The sequence below is a fragment of the Podarcis pityusensis genome (genome assembly GCF_964106645.2).
Source record: "Podarcis pityusensis genome assembly, chromosome: 2".
In the NCBI taxonomy this organism is placed as follows: domain Eukaryota; kingdom Metazoa; phylum Chordata; class Lepidosauria; order Squamata; family Lacertidae; genus Podarcis; species Podarcis pityusensis.
Genome location: NC_138029.1, coordinates 61846100 through 61871769, shown reverse-complemented (window position 1 = coordinate 61871769; position 25670 = coordinate 61846100). Strand labels below are relative to the sequence as shown.

The following is a 25670-nucleotide window of genomic DNA, read 5'->3' as shown; positions in this document are numbered from 1 at the left end:
ATCAGTGGTACTAGGTGAGCAATGTATGAAGCTTGAAGGAATCTTTTTAGTGTGGGTACACGTAAAATGCTTAATACTGTGGACTCACAGCTGTCCATGGAGGCACAGGTCAAATCTGTGTCCAGGGCAGCTGTTTACCAGCTCCATCTGGTACGTAGGCTGAGACCCTATCTGCCTGCGGACTGTCTCGCCAGAGTGGTGCATGCTCTGGTTATCTCCCGCTTGGACTACTGCAATGCACTCTACATGGGGCGACCTTTGAAGGTGACTCGGAAACTACAACTAATCCAGAATGCGGCAGCTAGACTGGTAACTGGGGGCGGCCGCCGAGACCATATAACACCGGTCTTGAAAGACCTACATTGGCTCCCAGTACGTTTCCGAGCACAATTCAAAGTGTTGGTGCTGACCTTTAAAGCCCTAAACGGCCTCGGTCCAGTATACCTGAAGGAGCGTCTCCACCCCCATCGTTATGCCTGGACGCTGAGGTCCAGCGCCGAGGGCCTTCTGGCGGTTCCCTCATTGTGAGAAGCAAAGCTACAGGGAATCAGGCAGAGGGCCTTCTCGGTAGTGGCGCCCGCCCTGTGGAACGCCCTTCCAGCAGATGCCAAAGCGATAAACAACTACCTGACATTCAGAAGACATCTTAAGGCAGCCCTGTTCAGGGAAGTTTTTAACGTGTGATATTTTACTGTATTTTTGGTTTCTATGGAAGCCGCCCAGAGTGGCTGGGGAGGCCCAGCCAGATGGGTGGGGTATAAATAATAAATTATTATTATTATTATTATTATTATTATTATTATTATTACTAATTCCCAGAGTTGCATCCAGAGGGTAGGTCATATGAGAGTACAGGCCAGTTGTTTGCAGCCAAGAAAAGTTATTGGTGTTTATCATGTAAGGCAAAAAATGTACCTAAAGGTTCTCTCTCAGCAATGCAATAGTTAAGAAAATTATTGTTTTAAAATGCATCAATGTATATGCTTAATCCTTAGTGTGCAAACCTATGATCCCTGGGAGCATGACTCAGGGGTCTAGAATGCTTCTGGTCTTTTTCTGCAGATGGAGGAGACATATGCCCTTGGATAGTGAGATCCAGCCTCATGTGACCTCACAACTGCAGAAACCTCCATGGCCCTTGCCTTGTTGAAATAGGAGTTCCAGTGTTGGTAGAAGCAAAAAATGAGCATGCTGGAGGCATTTTAGTGAAGGTATAGATTTGAAGTAGTTAGGTGCAACTGAACTGTTATGTACTGAAGTTATCACCCTGGGCCAGCAGGGGGATACTGTAGATAGTTATGCAAATGAAGGATTGAAAGTGACGTTCAGTGATTGGATAGTTTTAGAAAGTTGCTACAGTAACATTGTACTGGAGCTCTATATAAGCAGGCTGACTGAGCCCTTCAGCTCAGTTCTGTTCTGGCCTCTGAATAAACAAGAGCTGTTTGAAGAATCGCTGTGTCGTCTGATATGTTCACCCACAACTTAACATGAACCTAGAGGACAGGGTGAGCAAGACATGTGCCAGTCATGTAGCTGGTGTATGTATACTCCATGAGTGGGGATATAGTTTTTTTTAAAAAAAATATGACAAAACTCAGCAAGGAAATATGCCATTCTGTTCTACCTTCGTCTTTGCTGTCATGTACACTTCAAGCTCTAGATATGGCAGTTCAGCATCCTCCACTTTGGATTCTTATGACATCATTAATTGCATATCATCAATGTGAATTTTACATCTGGAAAATTAATTGTTATTTGAATTTGCAACATTTAATTTTTTAGAAAATTGGTTTCAGCAGCTAGTATTTACACTTTATTTTAATGTAAAATATTGTTAGAAATGCCTGTCATTGTTTAGTTAAAATTTGAGTCATAGGGCAGAAATCCAGCAGAGACATTGGGAAGTAATTAAAACTTTGCAAGGGGTACAAAATCTGAATATGGTTATCTGTTCAAATATTTAATAAGTTTACGAAGAGCTTTTGGACGTATAGCCAAATGAAATTCTAAATAGTGCAGTCAAAGGCTTCTCTGTAAACTTTACTTTGGTACCAAGTTGCCATTTAACTAAAAAAATTTATGCATTAACACCCCCTGCCCAAAGACTGGGATGTAGTAATACCTCTCTACTTGTTCTGAAACAAAGACTTCAATTCAAAGTGGATGGTCTTCATGCTAGAGCAGAAATGTTAATGAGTGCAGATTAAAGAAGTATGTAGTTGTAAACAAACAACACTGGTTTAATTCACAATAACTATATTGTTTCCTAGTAGCCTTAAAACATTCACCTTATTGGCCAGTCCTAAAACTTGGAAGTGTCTGCAACTACGGTTGGAACTAGACATTTTGGCACAATATGGTTTTGCAATTGAGGGAGTGAATCAAAATGTGAGTGTTTAATCCTTTCCTTGAATTCTCCCCGACCATAAATGATCTACACACACCCGAAGGAAATGCCTACTTAAGGAGAAACACCGTGGCTTGGCATTTGTGGGAGAGAATTGGAGCAAAACATGGCAAAATGGTTGTGATGTTTGTGCTACAAGCAGATTCATTATGATTGCTATTGCTGCTGTTTTTGTTATTTAGTATTCTTTATTAAATTTATATACTGCCCCTCATCAAAAGACTGCAAGGTGGTTTACAACATACAGCACAAATATCTGTACAATACAAAAACCAAAACTTGCATTTCTTCATCTTAAAAGACAAAACAGTCCCATGGATGTTAGCTAATGTGAAATACAACCAAGAGTTGTTTAGTGTTGCTACCCATGTTGTTGGGAATTCAGCAGTCTTTATAAATGACAACCCTTAAGCATTTCATAAAATAAATAACTACGTTAGGGATTTGTAGGTAAGCCTTCTAGAACTCTGCACAGAAGAACATGGAGAAGTACGCTAGTCACCAACGTACTAAGAGTGTTCTGTTTCTGAATCAATTCATCACACTTGGTTTAAAAAAACCTATCACCCCCATCAAAAATGACCCCAAGATTAGAAAAGCCTTCTTCATATACAGGCAGGGACAACCTTTCATACCCGAATAAATTTCCACCATTGCCATGTATTTGGGAGTGCTGTATCATAGAATCTCATAACTGTAGGCTAAAACAGTGAAATGGACTTCTTCAAAAGGGGTGGACTCTCCTTCCCTGAAGGTTTTTAAGCAGAGGTTGGATGGCCATCAGTCATGAATACTTTACTTGAGATTCCTGCTGTTCAGGGGGTTGGATTAGATCAGGCACTCCCAAACTCAGCCCTCCAGATGTTTGGGACTACTGTTCCCATCATCCCTGACCACTGGTCCTGCTAGCTAGGGATCATGGGAGTTGTAGGCCAAAAACATCTGGAGGGCCAAGGTCGAGGAAGCCTGGATTAGATGATCCTCAGGACCCTCCCAACTCTACAATTCTGTGGTTCTATGAAGTCTTCTACAAAGAAAGTTAAGACGGCACATCACATGCTAACAATACAGATTGTGGTCAATCTGTACAGTTTTAAATCTCATGGTTTCAGTGGGGGGGGGGGATGTAAGCATGTGCTTAACTTTCCCAATGAAATCAGTGGACCTTAATGCTTAACTTTGGATTGTATGTATATGAATAATAGCAGTAATACACTTTAAAGGGTGCATTTGTATGCACACACCCACACCACTTCTTTTCTGTAATTATATGTTTTTGTCCTCCCACCCCCCAACAGAAACTGAGTGAAGGATTAGCCAAACTGCGGACAGCAAGAGACGTATCATCTGAATGCAGGTGCCCACCAGGTATGTAGAATGGTCACTTGTTGTTACTGAGAATGTCTTACCAGAAAAATATGAAAAACACCTGCAGTGATGTTTTTATGATGAGAATTGTCCTCCTGACATGCATTTGCCCGTGTGCAATTGCAAAGAGGTTTTGAGTGTAGAAAGGCTATCTTCCCTCTCAAAGTAATCTGACAGATTTCTCTGCTGCAGATGGTAAGAAATGAGTAGCTGATGTGATAAATTCATTGCCCTTTGTGATTTCTACAATGGCTTTGCTCTCATCATGCTATAAATTATGCCTGATATATAAATTATACTTACATGCTTTTTCTGTTTATCAAAAGTAACCTTTATCGAATCCCCAAGTCCTTTCACTGACTCAAATTTCAGTGGCGCCCTGTGCGACACTAAAATTTGGCATCCCTCCACCTTTCTTGCTCCATTCTACAGCATTGTTGTGGCGCCCCTTGCAGCACAGTGCCCAGTTCAACCACACCAGTCGCACTACCCTAAAACCACCTCTGACTTACTATGTAAGAACTGCTTTTACATAGTCACCCTGTAGGCTTTTCACCGCTCATCGTAGCAAATAACTCAAATGAATAATTGAATGGTTTTGATATGTTTTTGTTACAGCTGTGTTTTGTGAGGTCAAACTAATGAATAAGTGTCTAATGGCTTCAGTATGGACAAAGTATGCAAATACTCAGTTGTTTGTATGAATATTGCCCATAATACTTGGAGCAGCATGAAGCATGCTATCCCATATTAGACATGTCAGCGCATCATACGAGCAGGGTCGTTTTTTAGATGATGGGGTCAAATGCTTCCATATGAATATCTTTGTTTTGTACAGAAACCGAAGTCCACCTACACATCGTTGGTTCATATATTATTTAGTAAGGAAAACATCGCAGGCTCCAGCATTTGGAACCATAACAGACAAAAGATTGTATGCAGGAATTTTCCTGACCTAAGTGCACATAAAACTTATAAGTCTGGCTCAGCATCGTTTCTGAAATCGTGAGAAAGGGGAAAGCATGCTATCTTCTTTTGATCTTTAAATTATGTATAATAGTTTTAAATATTCGACTTATAGCTCTTTTAAATGTAACAGGATAATTGCAGTCCTCTTACTTAGCTAACCACTAGCAAAAAAATTGATAGCTGTCTTTAAGCTCAAAGTCTAGACTGACTTTCTTTAAAATAGGCTAGATTGATTGAGACGTTAATCTAAAATTCTTTCTTGCATGTCAAAATGTCAGTTACGTTTGAGGAACAGGAAGTCTGTCTAATTTGTAAATGTATGTTTTGGTTGTTGGAGCAGAATGAATATCTTTCATTGGGGTTTCCGATTACAGTCTTGTGCCCATTTTGCATTGAAATGTATGCTTCCACTGCAGAGTTAGTCTCGATTCCTAGCAGAGTAGACATAGCATTATTGTTACAATGGGCTGGCATTACTGTTGGCGGACCTTATCCTTGGCACGAAAGCACTTGTGAGGCTGATTTGTAGGATTGAGCTGTTCCATATTTTTGCCTTCTCTTTTGTGTTAATACCTGCACTTGAAAACAAAATACAGCTAGGTTCCCTGATTATGATGACACTGGTCTGCTAGCTAGGAAAAGTGATGCAGGATCTGGGTAAGTGAGGGGGTTTGGGGTTGCATTTGACATTTTGCAGTCAACTGATATCTGCTAATGTTAAGTGGTTAGAATAGCTTAGAAGGGTCTCTTGCTGGCCTTTTGTTCACCCTGCCTACTGGGTCATAAAGCCACCACCTTTCTGAAGCTAAGCAGGTATGAGTCTGGTCAGTGTCTGAAGGAGTGACTGCTTGGGAACCGCATGTGTGCCATTTTGGGCTCCATCTCAGGAGAACAGTGAGATATAAATGTAGAATTATAAAATAGGACAGGAAGACAAAATAAGAGAGTGAGACGGAAAGGATTGAGGGAAACCCATCTCCTTCTTTATGTGCTTCTTTTTGTCCTTCCGTTCTTCCTGAGAAGCAATCTTCTTGCCTACCTGCCTTCTTCTCCATCCCCCATTCTCTGGTCTCTTCAGGGCCAAACTGGACAATAAATCTGCACTCAGATTGCCAGTCATTTTAAAGGAAGATATATAGGGAGAGGTTTGGATCAGGGCTGCAGTGCTGAGAGGAGGGACATTTATCCCTCCCTGCACATGATTTCCCCTATCTGCATTGCCCCTCACTGTGGGAAAATCATGTCAATTTCTGTATGGAACTAAATTCGTGACTTGGGAACAAGGGAAGCATGTGGCTGTGGCTTTCAGCTTGGCAACTACCATGCCTATAGTTCTGCTTTAAAAGGAGAAGAAAAATATTCCAGGAACATGGTAAAGTTGCCTTCCAGCAGAGTGATTATACTCATACACAGGCTAATTTATTGGTAGATCTACTTACTGGGCAATTACAGGAGTTGCGGCCAGTATTGTGGCAAAATTCTCATTTAACTGGATCAGTATATGAGGTGCCAGTTATGGCCAGCATCCAAAGAGCTACCACTTAGCTGTGCTCAGAGTCCTGGGGCATGGCCAGTAGGACTGGCCTTTTTAATTTTAAATAGCAGACACACATGTGATGTAACATAAACTATTTTGGAAAATCACCTCCACTAAAAAAACATTTGTTGCATGGGATGTAGGTTGCTGATTAAGACATATGGAACCAGTGGTATAGGCTCTTGGGATCTTGGCCTGAAACCACAGAACCATGATTCATTAAACAAAAAAAAATTTGGGTTCAAACACTATTATAAATTGAGACCCATGATTGAAAATTGATCAAAAGATTCAGACACTTGCCCTCCTCTCCTTGCTGCCTTGGAGTCTATGTTAGGACCTATTGCATGTCGAGATCCCGCAGCCACCCTCTCATTGGAAATAACACACACAAGGACACAGATATTAGGTTTATGTTATTGGGCAAATTTTGGCCACAACTTTATTGAATTACAGAATGTGAGCAGTATTGGCTTAGGCATTGATTGGACCTGACTATATCTGACTCCTGCCCATTGTGCAGGAAGTCCAGTAAGGGTAAGCCACCGGTAGGGGGAGCCCTATCGATGTGAACCAACTCAAGCTCCCCCTGGTGTTCCCGTCGGGGTCGTGTCAAGGCCCTAGCCCCCATCCGGGCTTCGGACAAGATCAACACCCCCGGATTCCTTTAACGGAATACCCTTAAGCATGGAGGGGCAGGTGATGGCCACACCTCCCCTCCCGCATACAAGGTCAAACAATGCCTAACCACAACCCTAACAAAATTGTGACGATTGCTACGAGGTAGGCGAAAACCAAGTGGCCAGTGCCAATTTGCCAAGAGGGAAAATTCCTACCAGGCCCCTCGTACAACCAAGGCAATCAACCGAAATCCATAGCAAGGCCATTGCCTAACCTGCAAAATAGGGAGGAGGGAGGGTGATTGAGGAAGCGAGCCAAAGAGGAAGTCCTCTGGCTCGCATCTCAGTTTAAACGGCCCCTGGCACGTCCCCCTGGCCAGCGGATTGGCTGGCTGGGCTCTGACGTGGCTGGGATCCCCCAGGCAATGGGCGACAAAGTCCCCCGTCCCCAGTGGGGAGTGGTTGGCCACGCAGTCCACTGCAACTCCTCCCCACTGGGAAGTAGAGTGGATTTGTAATATCACTGGGGTGTACCACTCACTTACGCCTGGTCCAGTGATCAACAGGCGCCACAGAGGCTGTGGAACCCTTTAAATGACTCTAGGGAGACATAGGGAGGGCAGATGAAGTAACTGGAGATTAAGGAGAAACGCATGGAGGAGAAACAGAATGAAGGAGGATGGCTGTTTGGGACATGGGAAGAGGGAAGACAGTACCTTCAACAGGTGTGCCTGAGGAAAGAGGCAAGGCAGCCAGCAGGAGTAAGTGCCATTCTGGGCAGTGAGAGGAAGGCAGGGTGGGGAGAGCAGTAGGAGCTTGCCCACTTGAAAGAGGTGATCCATACTCATACCCTTGGCAAAGAACAGAGGCTCTGGGAACAGCAGTACAGTTACCGTATATTTCGCTCCATAAGATGCACCTGACCATAAGACGCACCTAGTTTTTAGAGGAGGAATGCAAGAAAAAAATATTATTTAAAGGGAGTGCTGAGCAGAGCCTGTATGCATCCCAGGCTCTGCTCAGCGCTCCCTTTCATGAGCGTGTGTGCTGCTCTTGGGGGCTTTTCCCCGAGGAGGGAGAAGGGCTTTTCCGGGAGGTGGGGGAAGCGACTGAGGGGCTATCCCAGAAGCTAGAACAGCAAGAGAGAGCGCTCCCTCTCGCTGTTCTGGCTTCTGGGATAGCCGCGCGAAGCCTCCTCAGGGCAGCGGGATGAGGAGGCTTCACGCAGCTAAGCCAGAAGCTAGAACAGCGAGAGGGAGCGCTGCACAGCGATCCCTCTTGCTGTTCTGGCTTCTGGGATAGCTACACAGCCTGCATTCACTCCATAAGACGCACACACATTTCCCCTTACTTTTTAGGAGGGAAAAAGTGCGTCTTATAGAGTGAAAAATACGGTAAGCTGAATCCTTTATTAAAAATATTTCTTAATTTAAAACCAACAAATAAGCATGGAAACAAGACAAGAGCCGAACAAAAACAGAAAAAATTTAAACACCCACAAAATCATCCAAAATGTTTGTTCATATAAGTAAAGCTATGAATGTTGGTGCCAGACATGTCTCCTTAGGAATGACATTACAAAGGTTGGGTGCTACTCAAGAAAAGGCCTTCTGCTAAAGAGGCTATCTGATCTTAATGCATAGACACTGTGGTATGGTATTTGGATCTCAGGCTGTTTTGGGTATTCAATATAAGCTGGGCATTCTTTAGGAGAGGAGAAAGGTCCTTCTAAGTCTTCCAGCTGGGATTCATGGACACCTGACATGGCCTCGCACAACCTGGGTAATCCCTGAGAGGCACAAGTGGGACCAGGAAAAACTTTTGATTGGAGAGGAACCATTCCACTACAAAGTATGAGAGAGATCTCTCTGAGAAAGATCTGTGGCTGACACTCTAAGGACGGCCCTTGTGGGGGCCACAAGAATGCTTCTTCAGGTCCACAGTGAGTACTAGACAGAGCTCCACTTCTTGAGAGAGAAGCCAGACTATAGACTTAAAACCCCAATGCCAGCGACATAAAATAACTGTTTGGAACTTCTCCATGTCCTGCCTTTCTTTATGGAGCCCATGGATGAGGGCCTGCTCAGCACTGGCCTTACTGAGGGATAGGATCACAGTTGTCTACAAATAACCAAATGTTCTTGATCTCAAGTTAACTTTCTGTAACTTTCAAAAAATAAATTTATTGAGGTTTATTGATCTCTCGTTAATGTAGAGGCTCAATAGGACTTGCTCCCAACCAAGTGTGTACAGGAACACAACCTTAACCACAACTAACTTAAGTTATGTGGAAAATGCAGATATTCCACTGGAAGTGTCCTCTGAAACTCTCAAGTAGCAGTCTTTCTATAAAGCCTTTGGCATAGTTGACCACCAGAGGGAGCTAATATTATTTCATGAATACCATAGAAACCAAAGTATTGAAACCATTAAGAGAAATTTGCTAATAAATCATCTGAAATCCATTCTATAATGTGGAAAATTGCTCTAGAGCTTTGCAAGCCAAATAGTCTAGAAAAACTGTTCAGTTTCTCATTTGTTCTCTTTATTTGGCTATTTATGCATCTAGATAATGTTTTCTGCTGTAGTGTGACTGGAACTTCATGCAATCAAAACACTTTTTGTACAAGCAGAAGGACAGTAACTGCTACAGAACCAACTTAACGCATCACAGTACGAACCTAGTGCAAGCATTTTTTGAATCTTACTTTTTGAAATAGTTTCTTTCCACTTACGTTTCTATGAATTTAGCAAATGGTTCTTAAGTAGAAATACATTGTTACATTGGAAGGTTGCAACATTGTAGAATATTTCACCTAAATATTCAAGTTGTAGAATTTATTGCTAACAGTGCTTTCCTACCCTAATGGGCACCACTGAAAAACAGTGTTTCTGCTTTGATTTTAAGCTGAAAAGTAAATTTGTGCCCTAATCCAATTTCTCTCTGTGTGTGTGTGTTACACAACCACCCACAGAGTAGGTGTGGTATGTATTTATGTATCATAAAACTTGTGTATTCACAGGTTTTGGATTCAGATTAAAGCTAGCATGAGTGAGCACTCATGGGAGGTATCTTCTCTCCTTTCAACAATGTCCCTCTCCTTTCCTTCAGCTCCTTGTGCCACAGTCATCAGGAGCAAGTTTGTTTGTTTGTTTTTGAGATGGGGGCTGCTGGGGTGAGGAGGGGGAAGGAAAATCCATTTCTGGCAGGCTTGTCTTGGATCCAAGGCATAATGTTTTATACATGACCAGGATTTCTTCTTCATTACCGTTTGTAGAGGAAAGCCATTCTTCACTGTGTAACAAGGGATTTCTTTCAAAGTTAGAGGCACAGACCAGTGTTAGTATTAGATCTGAGACAAATACTCATTCAGTAATTGATTGCAACATAACCTATATAAAGTAGGCCATTTTCATTTGAAAAATGCATTGCGAGGCAGGCACATAACTGTCACTCTTTCAGTAACAGACATCCTGAGATTGTCAGAACTGGTAATATATACTAAGGGTTTACCTTCTAATTGTTTTTTCTTTCATAATTCCTATTTGTTGTATTGAGGAGCAAGCTGTAGGGTAAAGGAGAGTACCATATTTTTTGCCCTATAGGACGCACTTTTTCCCCTCCAAAAATGAAGGGGAAATCTGTGTGCATCCTATGGGGCGAATGCAGGCTTTCGCTGAAGCTTGGAGAGCGAGACGGGTTGGTGCGCACTGACCCCTCTCGCTCTCCAGGCTTCAGCAAGCTATCAGCAAGCCTGGGGAGCCCGCGGGAGTTCCCGCAGGGCTCCCAAGGCTGCGGATAGCAGCCTGCTGCTGGCGCGCGGGGTGCCCTGAAGCAGAGCGCAGACATCGGGCAGCCCCACAAGCTCGGGGGACAGCGGGGAGGCACAGCGCCGCCATCCCGCTGTTCCCCAACCTGGTTTGGATTCCCTGACCTGGTTTTGGGGGAGAAATAAAGGAAAACTTTTTTCCTTAATTCCCCCCCAAAAAACCAGGTGCGTCCTATGGGCCGGTGCATCCTATGGGACGGAAAATACGGTAACTCTCATTTCTGAAAGCTTTGGACTTCTGAGCAGATCAAGATCCTTCTTGTAAGAATTTCACTCTGGTGTGTGAAATAACTGTGTCTAGCAAATCCATGACTATTTCACAACAGTACTACAGTAGCTAGCCTCAAACAAGCAAAAAATTGGAGAATAAACCTCCATTCATAATGTCTTGTCTCCTCAAGGATTAAAAAAAAAAAGATGTTTCCTTCTCAAATTAATAATGTCTGCATGTATAATTTTGTGAAAGATTCAGGGTTGTTCGTGGAACATTAAGTTAATTCAAAACAAGTATTTCCCAATATTGTGCTGGTTTACAAAAACAATGAAATGATTCCTGTTAATGCCACATGTTGCTTCATTTCTCAGAGTGAAGGCCATGTGGCAAGAATAGGTGAACCTAAATTAATTTGGTGGGCTCAGTTACTCCACATATGACATAGTAAGAGGGGTAGTTACTGTTAGCAGTTGGCAGGATCTCACTTGGGTGGTTGAAATAAAGGTGCATAACTGTTAGCTGATGTTTGGTAATAACCTAGGAACTTGGCCCATGTTTAATCTTTTTGTGCCACCTTTCTCCATGAGAAAATCATGGTTGAATTTTGTGGTGAACTTTAACAAAATCAGAATATTTCCTGCACTGCAAATTAGGCCAGGCTTTAAAGTATTATTATTACTATTTTAAAAAGCTCCCAAACTTTTTAAACATGACAAATTATTGGGAAGTTGATTTCAGTCTTTTAAAAACAAAGACAGAGTGGCACACTTAGAGTATCATATGTTCCAGTCAAGAGATCTGTTAGCAATTTCGTTTAAAGAAGGAGCAATTGGCAGTATTATTAGTTGTAGACCTGTTGCCAAATCTGTCCCCATTGCACTTTCCCATGTTCATGTCCAAAAGATGACAGAGCTGCCCTTCCTGGCTCCATCTGCATATTTATGACAGGCCTCAAAGGGGCATCTGGAGTGATATCTGTGCACCACATGTGTTGATGTTGCAGCAGAAGGTTGGCTTGTCCAAGCAATTACCTGCAGTAGTTAGCAGTGTCCTGGAAATAAGTGAAGTAATGCACATCTGAAACGGCTCTCAGGAGCAAAGGACTTCATGCTGCCTGAGAACGCGGTCAAGAATATGATTCTTAGTGAATAGTGAATAATACTCCGTAATATGGAATGAGAAACACTAAGCATGTAAAACTAACATTATTGAAGCAACTAGTAATTGAAAACACTGCAAGCCCTTAAATGCTGAGTTTTTCATTCCGTATTCTGAAAAATAAAATAAAAATGGCTTTTATAGCATGTCCTGGCTAATGACTGTCTGATTCTGTTTTCCAACCTTCAGAGCAGAGAGCATTAATTAGATTAAAACACAGTTGTTCCTCTCTAGGCTTCAGGGTTTTTTTTTAAAAAAAGATCTTTGGTTTCTTAAGCTCTTCAGGAACAAAGTAGTAGCATATAAATTAGAATGAAATGAAAGGGACATCCAAAAGAGAAAGTATTGTAGTAATGCCCAATATTTTTCTGCCTTCAGGGAGAAACTTGTCACAGGGATCACAAAATAACCATATCACAAGGGCGGTGGGAAGTCTTCAACCAGAAAGAAAGAAAGAAAAGCAAGCAACTCTCCCCTCTCAAAAAATAAAAACACAGGGGGTAAGAAGAGCAGGCAACAGCTCCACCCTAAAACAAAACAAAAACAAAAAATAGGAAAGTGCTTTCAATTCTTAACTGAAGTAATAAAATAAAACTCTGTGCCCAAGGACTAGAACATGGTCATGGTTCCATGAAATTATAGGCCAGTTAGCTTAATGTCTGGGTAAATTGGTGGAAAGTATTATTAAATTCAAAATTATCAAGCATATAGAAGGATAAGCCCTACTGAAGAAGAATCAGCAAGACTTCTGCAAAAGTGAATATTGTCTAACCTTTTCAGATTATTTAAGAATATCAGCAAGCATGTAGATAGAAGTGGTTATCTGAAAATTGCATCTTTGTCTATACGACCCTGCCTGGATGCTAAGGTCCTCGGGTGAGCACCTTCTCTTGGCCCCATCAACATCAGAAGCACAGTTGCTGGTGACATGAGAGAGAGAGCCTTTCCTGTGGCTGCTCCCATATTGCAGAATTCCCTCCCAAGAGAGATTTGATTGGCTCTCTCCTTTTTATCCTTCCGCCAGCAGGCTAAACCTTCCTAAGGCAGGCCTTTGAAAGCTAAGGTGCAGGTGTTGCTGACCACTGGGTTGCTGTCAGGGGAAACTGTATTTGAATGGTGGTTCTAAATGTATTTTAACTATTGTTTTTACCTAGCTTGTTTTTATTACTTTGCATTTCATAATGATGTTTTTAAATGTTGTAGGCCACCTTGAATCCCAGCTTGAGAGAAAGGTGTGATATAAATGCATTTTTTAGTAGTAGTAGTAGTAGTAAGTACTTAGATTTTCCAAAAGCTTTTTACTCAATGGATAGCTCTCACCACAGAGGAAAGTAAGAACTGTGATCTCTGGAGGATTGTATTGGCATTTCTTCTTTTATGTTGCTAATGAATGATCTGTAGTTAGATGGGAAACAGTGAGGTGGCTGCCCCAATTGGGGTAGTAAAACTAAAAAGGATTGCAGATGGTTACAGATAATTGCTACAGACTGGGTGAATGGGAATAAAATGTCAGATGCAGTTCAGTGTAAGTGTGAAGTGATGCATGTTTGGGCATAAAATGTTAACTTCATATATATGCTAAGGGAATCTGAGCCCGCAGTGACTGAGCAAGGAAGAAATCTATCATCTTCATAGTGCAATGAAAAGGTTGACTCAGTATTAGCTGTTAAAAAGGCAAATTCTATTATAGGGATCATTAGAAAAGAGACTAATAATAAAACTGTCAATATAATTTGTTTACGTATTTATTTCTAACGTGTATATACTGTTTCTAATCGCAATTTGGTCATAAAGCGTTTCCAAAGCTATCAATGAAATCAGCCACCTAAAATAATACAACACTTTAAGCACTATGGCTAATAAAATGTCATAAAATCAACATGGCAACAGTTTCAGTATTATCGCATAATATCTTTATACACTACTATGGAATGACTACACTTGGAATACTGTGTCTAGTTCTAGGTTGCCATACATGAAAAGTATATGGTAGAACTAGAAATGGCTCAGAAAAGGGCAACCAAAATGATCAAGGGGTTGGAGCAACTGCCCTTGGAGGAAAGGTAAGAACATTTAGGGCTTTTTAGGTTAGACAGATGGTGAGTAAGGTTGGTGTGTGTGTGTGTAACATAAGCAAGATGTGTAGAAAGTGGTTAATCACACATAAAAAGGTAAAGGTAAAGGACCCCTGACAGTTAAGTCCAGTTGCAAACGACTCTGGGGTTGCGGCACTCATCTCGCTTTACTGGCCGAGGGAGCTGGCATTTGTCCGCAGACAGTTTTTCCGGGTCATGTGGCCAACATGACTAAGCCACTTCTGGCAAACCAGAGCAGTGCACAGAAACGCTGTTTACCTTCCCATTTATCTGCTTGCACTTTGACGTGCTTTCGAACTGCTAGCTGGGCAAGAGCTGGGACCGAGCAACGGGAGCTCACCCCATTGCAGGGATTCGAACCATCGACCTTCTGATTGGCAAGCCCTAGGCTCAGTGGTTTAGACCACAGTGCCAAACGTGGGGTCATCCAGGGAAACTGATCACACACACACACACACACACACACACACCCCTTCACACAGTATGTAGCTAAACTGTGAAATTAGCTACCACATGTGCTGATGGGCAGCAGCCTTAATGGTTTAAATTTATTCCTGGAGGATAAGGCTATCCATGGTTACTAGTTATGATGACTGTATACTACTTTCAGATTCGAGAAAGTATGGCACTGGATACCTCTTCCTGGGGAACAAAAACGGAAATGGGTCTGTTACCCTCATGTCCTGGAATGTTGAACTCTATAGGTCATTGGTCTCTTCCCACAGGGCTCTTATTACATTCTTTGTATACACTGTACAAATAAAGTGACTGGAGAGTACACAATTATTATTATTATTATTATTATTATTATTATTATTATTATTATTATTTGCTTTGCTTGGAATTCCTAGTAGTGCAGAGACTAACCAAAACAAAATAAAATTGTCAGTGTAATTGACAAAGACAGATTATTTTGTAACTTCAATTCAACTTATTTTGTAACTTCAATTCAACTGTGATGGTCACCATTTTTGGTGTTCACTGATTCACATTGAAGAGGTGTTACAGAAGAAGATGCATTTCCAGCTGCACATGGCTAGAAAAGGAAATGCTCACATATCACACTTGGGCATTTTGACCATATCTTAAACTACTATGAGGAGTTTTTTAAAAAAAATAATCTGTAACTTTTGTTGCTTTCTATTATATTTGCATTGCTGCTTCTTATGAAAAAAGAACCTGCTAAAAGCAAAGGCACATTGTAGATGTAGAATCACAGAACCTGCTTTCTCCTAGAGTCCGTTAGTTAGAGATGCTACTCTTAGATTTTTTGAGTTACAGAGTTATTTCCAGCTGGAAACACCTGTGACTGACCATTAGCGTCATAATGCTGAATGATTCAGATTACCTCACCATGAAATGAATGCCATACTCTATTCCAAAATTCCAAACATTGGAATTTCGTGCAGGGATGGAAGGTTAATTTTAAATGGCTAATTAATACGGTGTGTGTTTACGCGTGTGGCTTTTATGTGGTTCTTTTTAAAGGTTACATTAAAGGGCAAACTACAGGTTTATGCTGAATGAGTAGTGTTTAGCTATGTCTGTACTTCTTTTTTAGTTACAGGTGTGTGTGTGTGTGTGTGTGTGTGTGTGTGTGTGTGTAGGAAGCAAGATAATCTTCAGGAGCCCAACATGCAGGGAGATGACATTTATCCATTTTCTCTCCAGCCATGATCATGAGGAAAATCTTCCTTCTCCACCCATGGTAATAAAGCTTAGAAAAAGTTTTCATTGTTGCTAGTTGGAACATTCTCTAAACCTCAAAGCATTATGTGGAGGATCCCAGTTTTCTTTGGGATCATAGCTGTGGAGGGTGCTGCAGTCCCAGTGATGTTGAGGGCATCTACAGCTAACTAAATGAAAACACACAGCTCTAGCCTTTAATGTAACATGTAGTTTGATCCTTAAAGGCTGTACCTTGAAAGACTCATAAATGTAAATTGAACCATTTTAACTGCCCATCTCTCATAACAATATACAGTGGTACTTCGGTTTAGGAACTTAATCCGTTCTGGAAGTCCGTTCTTAAACTGAAACTGTTCTTAAACCGAGGCGCACTTTCCCTAATGAGGCCTCCCGCCGCCAGTGCCCTTCCACTGTTCGGCTTCCGTTCTTCGACTGAGGTATAGTTCGCAAACTGAGACACTATTTCCGGTTTTGCGGAGTTCGTAAACTGGATCGTTCTTAAACAGGACTGTTCTTAAACTGAGGTACCACTGTATAGTGATATTTGTACTACGGTGGAGCATAAAGAAGAAGATAAATGTTTATGACCAATTCACAGCTTTTAAAAACAACAGCAAAAGTACAGATGTGAAAACAATAGTCAAATCCTCTGACACTACCACCAATATCATGTGGTGAAAAGAAAAAGGATACTAAGAAGTGATTCTAGCTGTAATTCAGTGAGATGGTGGTGGCCATATGCGTGCTAGTGGTACTATTGTTTCAGCATGTGAATTTTCCTATTGGTTTATTGTTTAACTGGGATTGAGCCAAACCTCTAAACTGTGCTCGAAACTTGGGTGAGAGTTGTTGTTGTTGTTGTTGTTGTTTTGTTGTTTTGTTGTTACAGTGCAGTTCAGTGGGTTCATGCAGTAAAGTTCCTGAAAAAAAATCTGTACAAGAAAACTCTGGTACATGCCATTTTAGTGTTTTCCTAGGAAATTATGCATGTTTTTTTAACTTGTTACATGTTAAGACAGATAATCTTGTGGTAACACTGTTTTTAAGTTGTGGGTTTACAAATAACTCATAATGTCATCATTTGAGGCATTTTCAGTTGTTGCTTTAATTTTTCCTTTGTTTCCCTTTGAGTTGCTTTCCTTATTGAAACTGTTACTCTGTTTGTTCATGGGTACTGATTTAGCAGAGGCAATGATTGAAAGTACCGTATTTCTGTTTATAATTGTGATATCTCTGTATCATCTCAAGAAATCAGTTGTGGAAAGATGCCTTTTTGCCAATAGTTGACCTCCAACATATGGAGCATTTCTAATACTGTGAGAAATTTAGCACCAAGTTCCTAAGGAACTGTTCGGCAGAGGCCCATGCCAACCATGCATGGCAACCATGTCATAGAATCATATAACTGTAGAGCTGGAAGGAACCCGAGGGTTATACAGTCCAATTCCCTGCAATACAATGTCCTGAGGCAGATGACTGTATTGGTCAACATGTGAACATACAAGGTTGCCTTTTACCAAGTCAAACCGTTGGTCCATAAAGCTTAGTGTTTTCTATACTAACTGACAGTGGCTCTCCAAGGTTTCATATAGGGGACATTCGTAGTCCTAGCTGGAGATGCAAGGGACTGAACCATGTTTAGGCTACAATCCTATATCCACTTACTGGGGTGGGAGGAGTACTTGAGTAGGAACTGTTGTGGGTAATTGCATAAAGGGGCTATATAAACAGAGATGTGGGGTGAAAATTTTTCCAGTGCTTTGTTTTTCTGTGGAATATTTCACATTTCATAAGATCATTATTAAAAATGAATGGACACCAATTGCAAATGTATTAGGAAAGCTTGGCAGTTTCAAAGTTTATAGCTTTGTTTACCAAATAAAGTTTATTAGATTTTACTTTGTTTAGTCAGTAAAATAAACAAGCCAAATTAGATCACTCACTAGGGCATCAGAAGATTTTCCAGTGCAAACTGAGAGCTTCCCAATACAAATTATCCTGTGCAAATTGTCCTAATTTGCATAGAATTTTTTTTACTAAAATGGAAAAGCCCACATTATTGGTGATAAGTAAACTTATTTAGTATGTGGCCTGTGTAATTAATGCAGACACTGTGCATTTGTATAAAGATTATGATTAAATAAAACAGCACATATGAAGAGTTTGTTGGATCAGGCCACTGGTCCATCTAGTCCAGCATCCTGTTCTCACAATGGCGAACCAGATGCATATGGGAAATTCAGAAGCAGGACCTGAACGCAAGAGCATTCTCCCCTCCTGTGGTTTCCAGAACCTGGAATTCAGGGGCACGTTGCCTCTGAGTGTGACAGGAGAACATAGCTGTTATGGCTAATAGCTATTGATAGCCTTATTCTCCATCAATTTGTCTAATTCTCTTTTAAAGCCATTGAAGCTGGTGGACAACGCTACATGGATGGCAAAGTAGTGGGGAAGCAAATTCCATATATTATCTATGCATTGTGTGATGAAGTATTTTCTTTTATCTGTACTGAATCTTCCAATATTTAGCTTCATTGGATGTTCCAGAGTGGTAGTGTTAGGAGAGAGGGCGAGAGGAAGAAAAACTTTCTCTACCCATTTTCTCCGTGCCTTGCATAATTTTATACACATCTATCATGTCCTGAAAGTTGTGAATGTACCTACTCCAGAATTTTTTTTATCTACCTAAATCATTGCTGAAAAGGCTTATACTAAATAGCATGTCTTAACATACAAAAATCTGCTGAAGAATAATAAATGAATCCTTGAGCAATATTGATGTTCTTTAGGCCATCTTTAGACTTCAGTGAAAGTAAAAATCCAGTTGAACATCCAAGTGTTACCTCTACTCCCCTCTTTTTTCTGAAAAAGTAAAGCCACATTAGTTTGGCAATCTAGGAAGAGAGTATACAGGTCCTGCAGCTGTCAACATATGGATTGTACATGCATTAGATGTCTTGTGGTGTTTCCTTGATGTTGTGTGAGGAGTCAATATGAAAGTAGAACTCAAGCATCCCTCTTTACCCAAGAAAGAGATAACTCAGTGTCATCAATATTACGTATAAAATTGGATTAAAACAACTGAAACAAAGCAAATCATTAAGTTGTGAAGGTGTTTGCTTAATAGCTTTTTTTAAAAAAAAGTTTTCCAATACAGTGGTACCTCGGGTTAAGAACTTAATTCGTTCTGGAGGTCTGTTCTTAACCTGAAACTGTTCTTAACCTGAAGCACCACTTTAGCTAATGGGGCTTCCCGCTGCACCGCCACTGCGTGATTTCTGTTCTCATCCAGAAGCAAAGTTCTTAACCCGAGGTACTATATCTGGGTTAGCGGAGTCTGTAACCTGAAGTGTCTGTAACCTGAAGTGTCTGTAACCCAAGGTACCACTGTAGTTAGCTCTTGAGCAGGAAAGTTAGGCAAGGAGTTATTTTAATGTGTGCTTTTACCTTTTGGCACACAGAAACACACACCTAAAGTCACTCCTAAACATCTTATTTATGTTTAAGAAGTGGTTGGATGTAGCACAATTAAACTTAGTAAGTTATCATGCTTGTGTTTGCTTTGGGTTATTCCACTTTTTAAAAAATGAATGAGCACAGTTTGCCTTGGAGTTTGCTGTTTGCTGATAGTTTTAAACATCCTTTTAACTTCCATCCCCATGACTTTATATTGCCCAACCCCAGAGAAGTGACTCCTGGCAGATGGAGAGGGAGAAGAGGAATGGGAGACGAGGCTGGAACAGATGGAAGCCATTTGCTCTCCCCAATCCCATCTGGCTCTAATGTGCAGACAGGACTTTCAGCTCCCTCCCCTCCTAAGGGGAAAGAGCCTTGTGGGAAGCTGGGGAGGATCTGAGCCACAACCTGGGGTGGTCAAGCAGCTTTCAGTGGGAGAGGTGGGTCTGGTGCTCTCTCCCAGGCTCAAATGCCTCCTCAGGAGAAGGGATAAGACAGACCTGCTTGCAGGCTAACAGCTCGTGAAGGAACAGAGCCTCTTGCAAGTAAGAGCTGTTCCAACTTCAGCTTTAAAACTGGAGGGATGAGCATGGAAAAATTGTTAGAACAACTTCACAGCTCTTATGCAGTTTTAAACTTATTTTAACTTAGCCTGAACTTGTGAACCTTGGCCCTTGTTCCTAGACTGGTCCCAGTCTTGCCAGACCTTTGCCTTTTGAAAGCTTTGGGACTGGAATAGCACTTTTCCTGCTGCTGAGTCTGTACTATTCCTCTGCCCTAATGAAGACCCTTACCTACTAGTAAGAGCATGTACTGCCATACCTTGGGATGGGAGCCAGGACTCAGAGAGGAATCTGCACCTTTCAGTCACTCCAGTGTTAAAAGAAACAGCATTCTTAGTCAAAATGAAGGCCAGTGAGTTAGCATTGCAAAGGGACTGAGTAGTAGACTTTTGTCTGAATCTCAGTTCTTTAAATGATTTACCTGAGAAGTGGATTGTTGCGTGGAGAGAAATAATAATTCAGTGGGCGAACATGCAAAAAGTCCCCACTCTTTCTCTAGCTTCTCTAGGTTGGACTGGGAAAGACTTCTGAGAAAAGAGAAGTCTGGGAAAGAACCACTACCAGTCATTGTGGACAAGCTAGATGGACCAGTGGGTCTGACTTGATAAAAGGCACATACGCTCATGAAAGAATGGTTGGTCAAGATTTTTTTTAGAAAATCTTGTAATTTTGTATATATTTTTTAGAAAACAAAAATGCAAGGTAGCCAGAGAAATACTACTCTGCAAAGCAAGGAGAAGAGAATGCAGGGTGGGTGGGTGTGTACCCCATATTGATTCAAACAGCAGAATGCTTCAGGTCAGAACTAGAATATTTCCATGTGTGTTAGTATGTTGTGCACCCTTAACTTAAGTTTTCCTGAGACCACTCCATAGAGGATCTTGCAGAGGACAATACCTTCCTGTACAGCCAGTTTCGCTGGATATATTATTGCTGGTGAGTGGTGAACTATTTTCAAAGTCTAATTATGCTGACACCTGTTGTTGCAACATCTCTAGCTGTCATAGGCAAACTTTTCCCTGTGCGACAAGGGGGTCAACATTCTCTGCTCACATTAAAATTTGGCAGTGTGCAGAAATATAATGCACTGCTTTAATTTTATCCTCACAGCAGATATGCTTGATACAAATATACTTCTGGCTTCAGTTTTCTAAATACTGTACTACATTGTCCCAGCAGACAGTTCTCCTCTTCCCCATTTGCTGAAAAGTTGCAACTTTACAGTTGTGTCGCTTTGTACCTGAGTTCACTTTTTGCTTTTTGTTCCAGCCTGATCTAATATCTGTTTCAAGTCACTCTCTAGTTGATCTCCTCTAGATCAAAGAAGCACAATGGACTTAACTGACCTACGTAAAGCAAATTTTCTAAAACACTTCTTAATTTGTTTATCAGGACAGACAAGTCTTTGGCAGCAGTAAACTAACTTCTTAAATTCCAAACCAAACTACATACACTATTTTTAGTTTTGTCTGATTCCTTCACAAGATGACAACAAAACCATCTGTGAACCACAAAACACATATATGGACACACAGGTAACCTGAGGAGATCACTTTTGAAAATAATGATGCTCCGCAAGGATCCATGTTTTTGTGTCATGGCAGCAGCGGAAAACACCTGATCAGTGATTTTGATTATTCAGTCAGCAGACCAAACCAAGGTGATTTATTTTAGTGATGATGAATTTCAAGAGGATCCATTCTCCTAGATCCCTTCTCTCTTCTCTCTCCCCCTAACCCTGACCCCTGGCCTTCCATTCTCTGTCTCTACTGACTGCTGCAGCACCCCCACATTCTCTCCCCCACCCCGGCTGCTCCATTTTCTTCCCTCCAGCGTCCCATATCAGTGCCCTTTGCTTGTTACCTTCTTGGTCACTTGGCTGCCGAAAGGAGCCTTGAAAAGCACAGAGCTGGAAGAGGAAGGGAGGAAGTGTGTCATACTTCCTCCTTCAACTTCAGGGCAGGGCGAGAGATAGCTACTCTTGACACCGTATGATGAAGGAGGCAGTGAGTGGAGAGAGGAGTACAGAGGCTTCATGGGTGCCTGAAGTGTTTCTATGGGTGTTTTTAATCTATTAACATATTAATCTGTTCAAAGCAACGCAGTAAATTGAGTGAAACGTTTTCTGTATTTTTAGGTTGCTTTTCTGAGCAAATGCCCATCTGAAGTTGCTTACAGTAAATGTTTGCAGTCCTATTGGTTACATTTTTGTATCACCCTTTGTTATTTTCACACTAATAAATCAATGATGTGTTGCTGACCCAAGAAGAAAGTGGCATGCACATGAGACCAAAGGTTACTATTGTGACAATGCCAATCAGGTAGTATCCTAATACTTTAAAGTGTTGCAAGTGCCTCCTCTTCATTTTTGCTACATTTTCACAACATAGATCATTTTAATCCCCTGGTGCCTCTATACAGGCTCCCCCCGCCCCCAATGTGGCAGTCAAGTTGATGCAGGAGGCAACAGAATTGAAAGTTCTTGCCTCTGGTTAATTTCACATTGGAATATAAGCTCATGAATGTGGACAATACTATCCTTAGAGAAATGTAGACAGAGTGGGAGTGGGTAGCATTAGCATGAATCTGTCTCAAACCATCAGACCATTCAGTCCAATGATGTCTACTGTGACAGGCAACAGCTCTCCTGGTTGTTGAAAGGTTGTTTCTTCTTGTCAGGCTGGTAGGCAAGGATTACCTCCCTCCACCCTCCACCCCCCACCCCCGTCTCTGTAGATACCAGCACAAAGCGAAAGTAGTCTTTTTACAGCAACAGGAAGGTTTATTAAGCACATTACAAAATCCAGCGTCTGCTCTCACCGAGCAGGTGCTCCCAATTGAGTTCCTCCCACTTTCCTCTAGCTACTTCCGTCTTCCTGTCTCCTAGCCACATGATCCTTCCACCATTGAGCTTTCTGAGAGGCTATACTATCCAATCGTTTAGCTCTAGGACTGATAGGCTGCATACTTTCTATTGAGGGAGAGTCAACCAGCTCTCTCTCCTCCCATTCCTCTTCCCCTTGTTGTTCTCCTCCCAGTTCGGCCCAACTGTCAGTCTCTGAACTGTGTCCCTCCGCAAACCATTGCTCTAAGTCAGGCATCCCCAAACTCAGTCCTCCAGATGTTTTGGGACTACAACTCCCACCATTCCTAGCTAACAGGACCAGTGGTCATGGATGATGGGAATTGTAGTCCCAAAACATCTGGAGGGCCGAGTTTGGGGATGCCTGCTCTAGGTTGATACTATCCTCCTGCTCCTATGGAGCTTCAGGATCCCAGCCTTGTGCAGAGGGAGAGGGGGGCTCGCACCATTCCTCCTCAGAGCAACATCCCTCAGCCTGATCTCTGACCCTTCTTAACACACACAATTTTCCCGAGAAGAGGCCATCTGTGGCCTGGAATGTGTTGGCTCGTAGTGTTCTTTAAAATGCGGAATAATTCTGTTTCTGCACCCTTCAATGGACTGTTCTGCCACAGTCAGAAGCTTCTCCCTTGCTAGATTACTGTACTCTACAGGATTGAGTACTGGAAAAGTGTGATCCTGTCACTAACAACAATCATTGATGCCTTCTCGTTGCTTTATAGTCTCAGCTGATGCTTGAAATGCTAATGCAAAGCACATTTAAACCATATGATTCAATATGCCTTAATGTTTCCAAACAGAGTTGACACTTTTGATGTCTGGTGCCGTTTATCACTAGAACTCATGGACATCCAATGAAGCTGAGTGTTGGAAGATTCAAGACAGATAATAGAAAGTATTTCTTTAATAATAATAATAATAATAATAATAATAATAATAATAATGTTATAATAAATTATATAACTATATTATAATATGATATGGTTAATTTATGCCACACATTTCCACAGAAGTCAACCAACTTGGATTACTTTAAAAAAAGATTAGACAAATTAGACAGATTATTAGAGGGTTATCCATGGCTACTAGCCATGGATACTCCTGATAACCATTTGCTCAAAACTACAGGAGCAGGGAAGGCACTTGTGCTTGAATCCTGCTTGCTGGTTTCCCACAGGCATCTGGGTGGCACTATTGATAACAGGATATTGGACTTGATGGGCCATTGGCCTGAACTATTCTTATGTTCTTACAGTTGGCACTGGGCTGCAAATATGGATTGGCACTTTATTGAGTGTCTGCCATGTTCAGCTTGGAGTTTGCTATTTCCCACCTGTCTTTGGAATGCCGTATTAATGATCATCTGTGTGCTCATGCCATGTGTGCTGCAGCAAAGAGGGAAGGACCCATTTGTACTACCTCAGTAGTGATATTTATTACATTTATTTATTTTATTTTATTTTATTTCATTTCATTTCATTTATAATCCTGCCTTTCCTCCCAGCCCAGGCTGGCAAACACAGAAGCAGTAAAATCAAGAAAACTAGTATCTAAAAGTAACAATACAGATGCAGACTAGGAAAATTTCCAGCTAAGAGGCTTGTTAGAAGAAGAAAGTCTTTAGTAGGTGCCAAAAAGACAACAGTGACGGCATTTGTCTAATATTTAACAGGAGGGAAATCCAAAGGGTTGGTGCCACAACACTAAAAACCCAATTCCTTTTTTGCACAGAATGGGCCTCCAGATAAGATGTTATCTGCAGGAGGCCCTCACTTGCAGAACGCAGTGACTGATTGATTACTTAATGGGGTGAGATGATATTTCAGGTATCCTGGTCCCAAGCTGCATAGGGCTTTAACCACCAAAAGCAGCACCTTGAACCTATCCTAGTGGCTCCTTGGCAGACAGTACCAGCTGTGATACGTGTGCGCTGAAGAGTGTGATACCTACAACAGAGCGTAAATAGATTTTTTTAAACTGCTGGGTGATAGCAAGGGGTTACTATTCTTTTTGCAGTTTAAACCAACCTGCTCCTTTGAGGATGGGTGATGGGTGGGGAGGAAACAGGGATGGGGATCTTTTTTGATGTTTGAGGTCAGCCTGAAGGTTGACCCCTAACAGGTCAGGCAGTGATTCACTGCAGGAGACCTGACAGAATAGCTCTTGACCAGTCAGTGGGACAGGTTGCAGTGGCGATCACTTTGATGCACATTGTCAGAGTGATGTAAAAAGCGCCCTTTGACATGGACACAGTGGAATTTCTGCCATATTTTGTGCCAGGCTGTGGCTGATGAAGTTGGGATTCAAAACACATCCGGAGGGCACCAGACTGGAGGAGGCCAGCTTAGAATGTATTTGCTTTTGTGAGTATTTATGCTTTCTTTCAGACCTGCATCTGTGGTCTGAGAAGGCCGATCTTTGTTCATTCTCTAATTTCAAATTTTCATTTAGGAATGCTGTTAAGTGTATTATAAAGGAAACAAATATTGAATTCTGAATATAATGGAGAACTAAAATTACTCCATAGTTGATTAAGTCACGTCTTAAAAATGGTCTGAAACAGAAAGGCTTGCAGTATATCTAGAAAATCATCAGGCTGGGACTTTGGTGAGGCCAGGAGCAGAGAATTCCTCCATTATGGAACATACAAGTATGTGAGTGTTCATTAGCATGTTTAACACATATGGAGAATTGTTGCATTGGATAATCCCAACCTCAAAGACCATACAGTGGTGCCTCGCAAGACGAAATTAATCTGTTCCACGAGAGTCTTCGTCTAGCAGTTTTTTCGTCTTGCGAAGCAACCCTATTAGCGGCTTAACGGATTAGCACTATTAGCGGTTTAGCGGCTATTAAAGGCTTATCGGATTAGCTGCTAAAAGGCTATTAAAGGCTTA

At 41.6% G+C, this 25670-nt stretch overlaps 1 protein-coding gene across 1 annotated transcript in view; it reads left to right on the top strand.

Moving 5' to 3' along the window:
- LOC308469244 (uncharacterized protein) overlaps nt 1-25670 on the top strand; it is a 310857-nt gene that overhangs the window by 6597 nt on the left and 278590 nt on the right. Inside the window, exon 2 of the mRNA XM_080991449.1 lies at nt 3709-3778. Within this exon, the coding sequence (XP_080847575.1) occupies nt 3709-3778 (70 nt within the window). The remainder of the gene's footprint in view (nt 1-3708; nt 3779-25670) is intronic.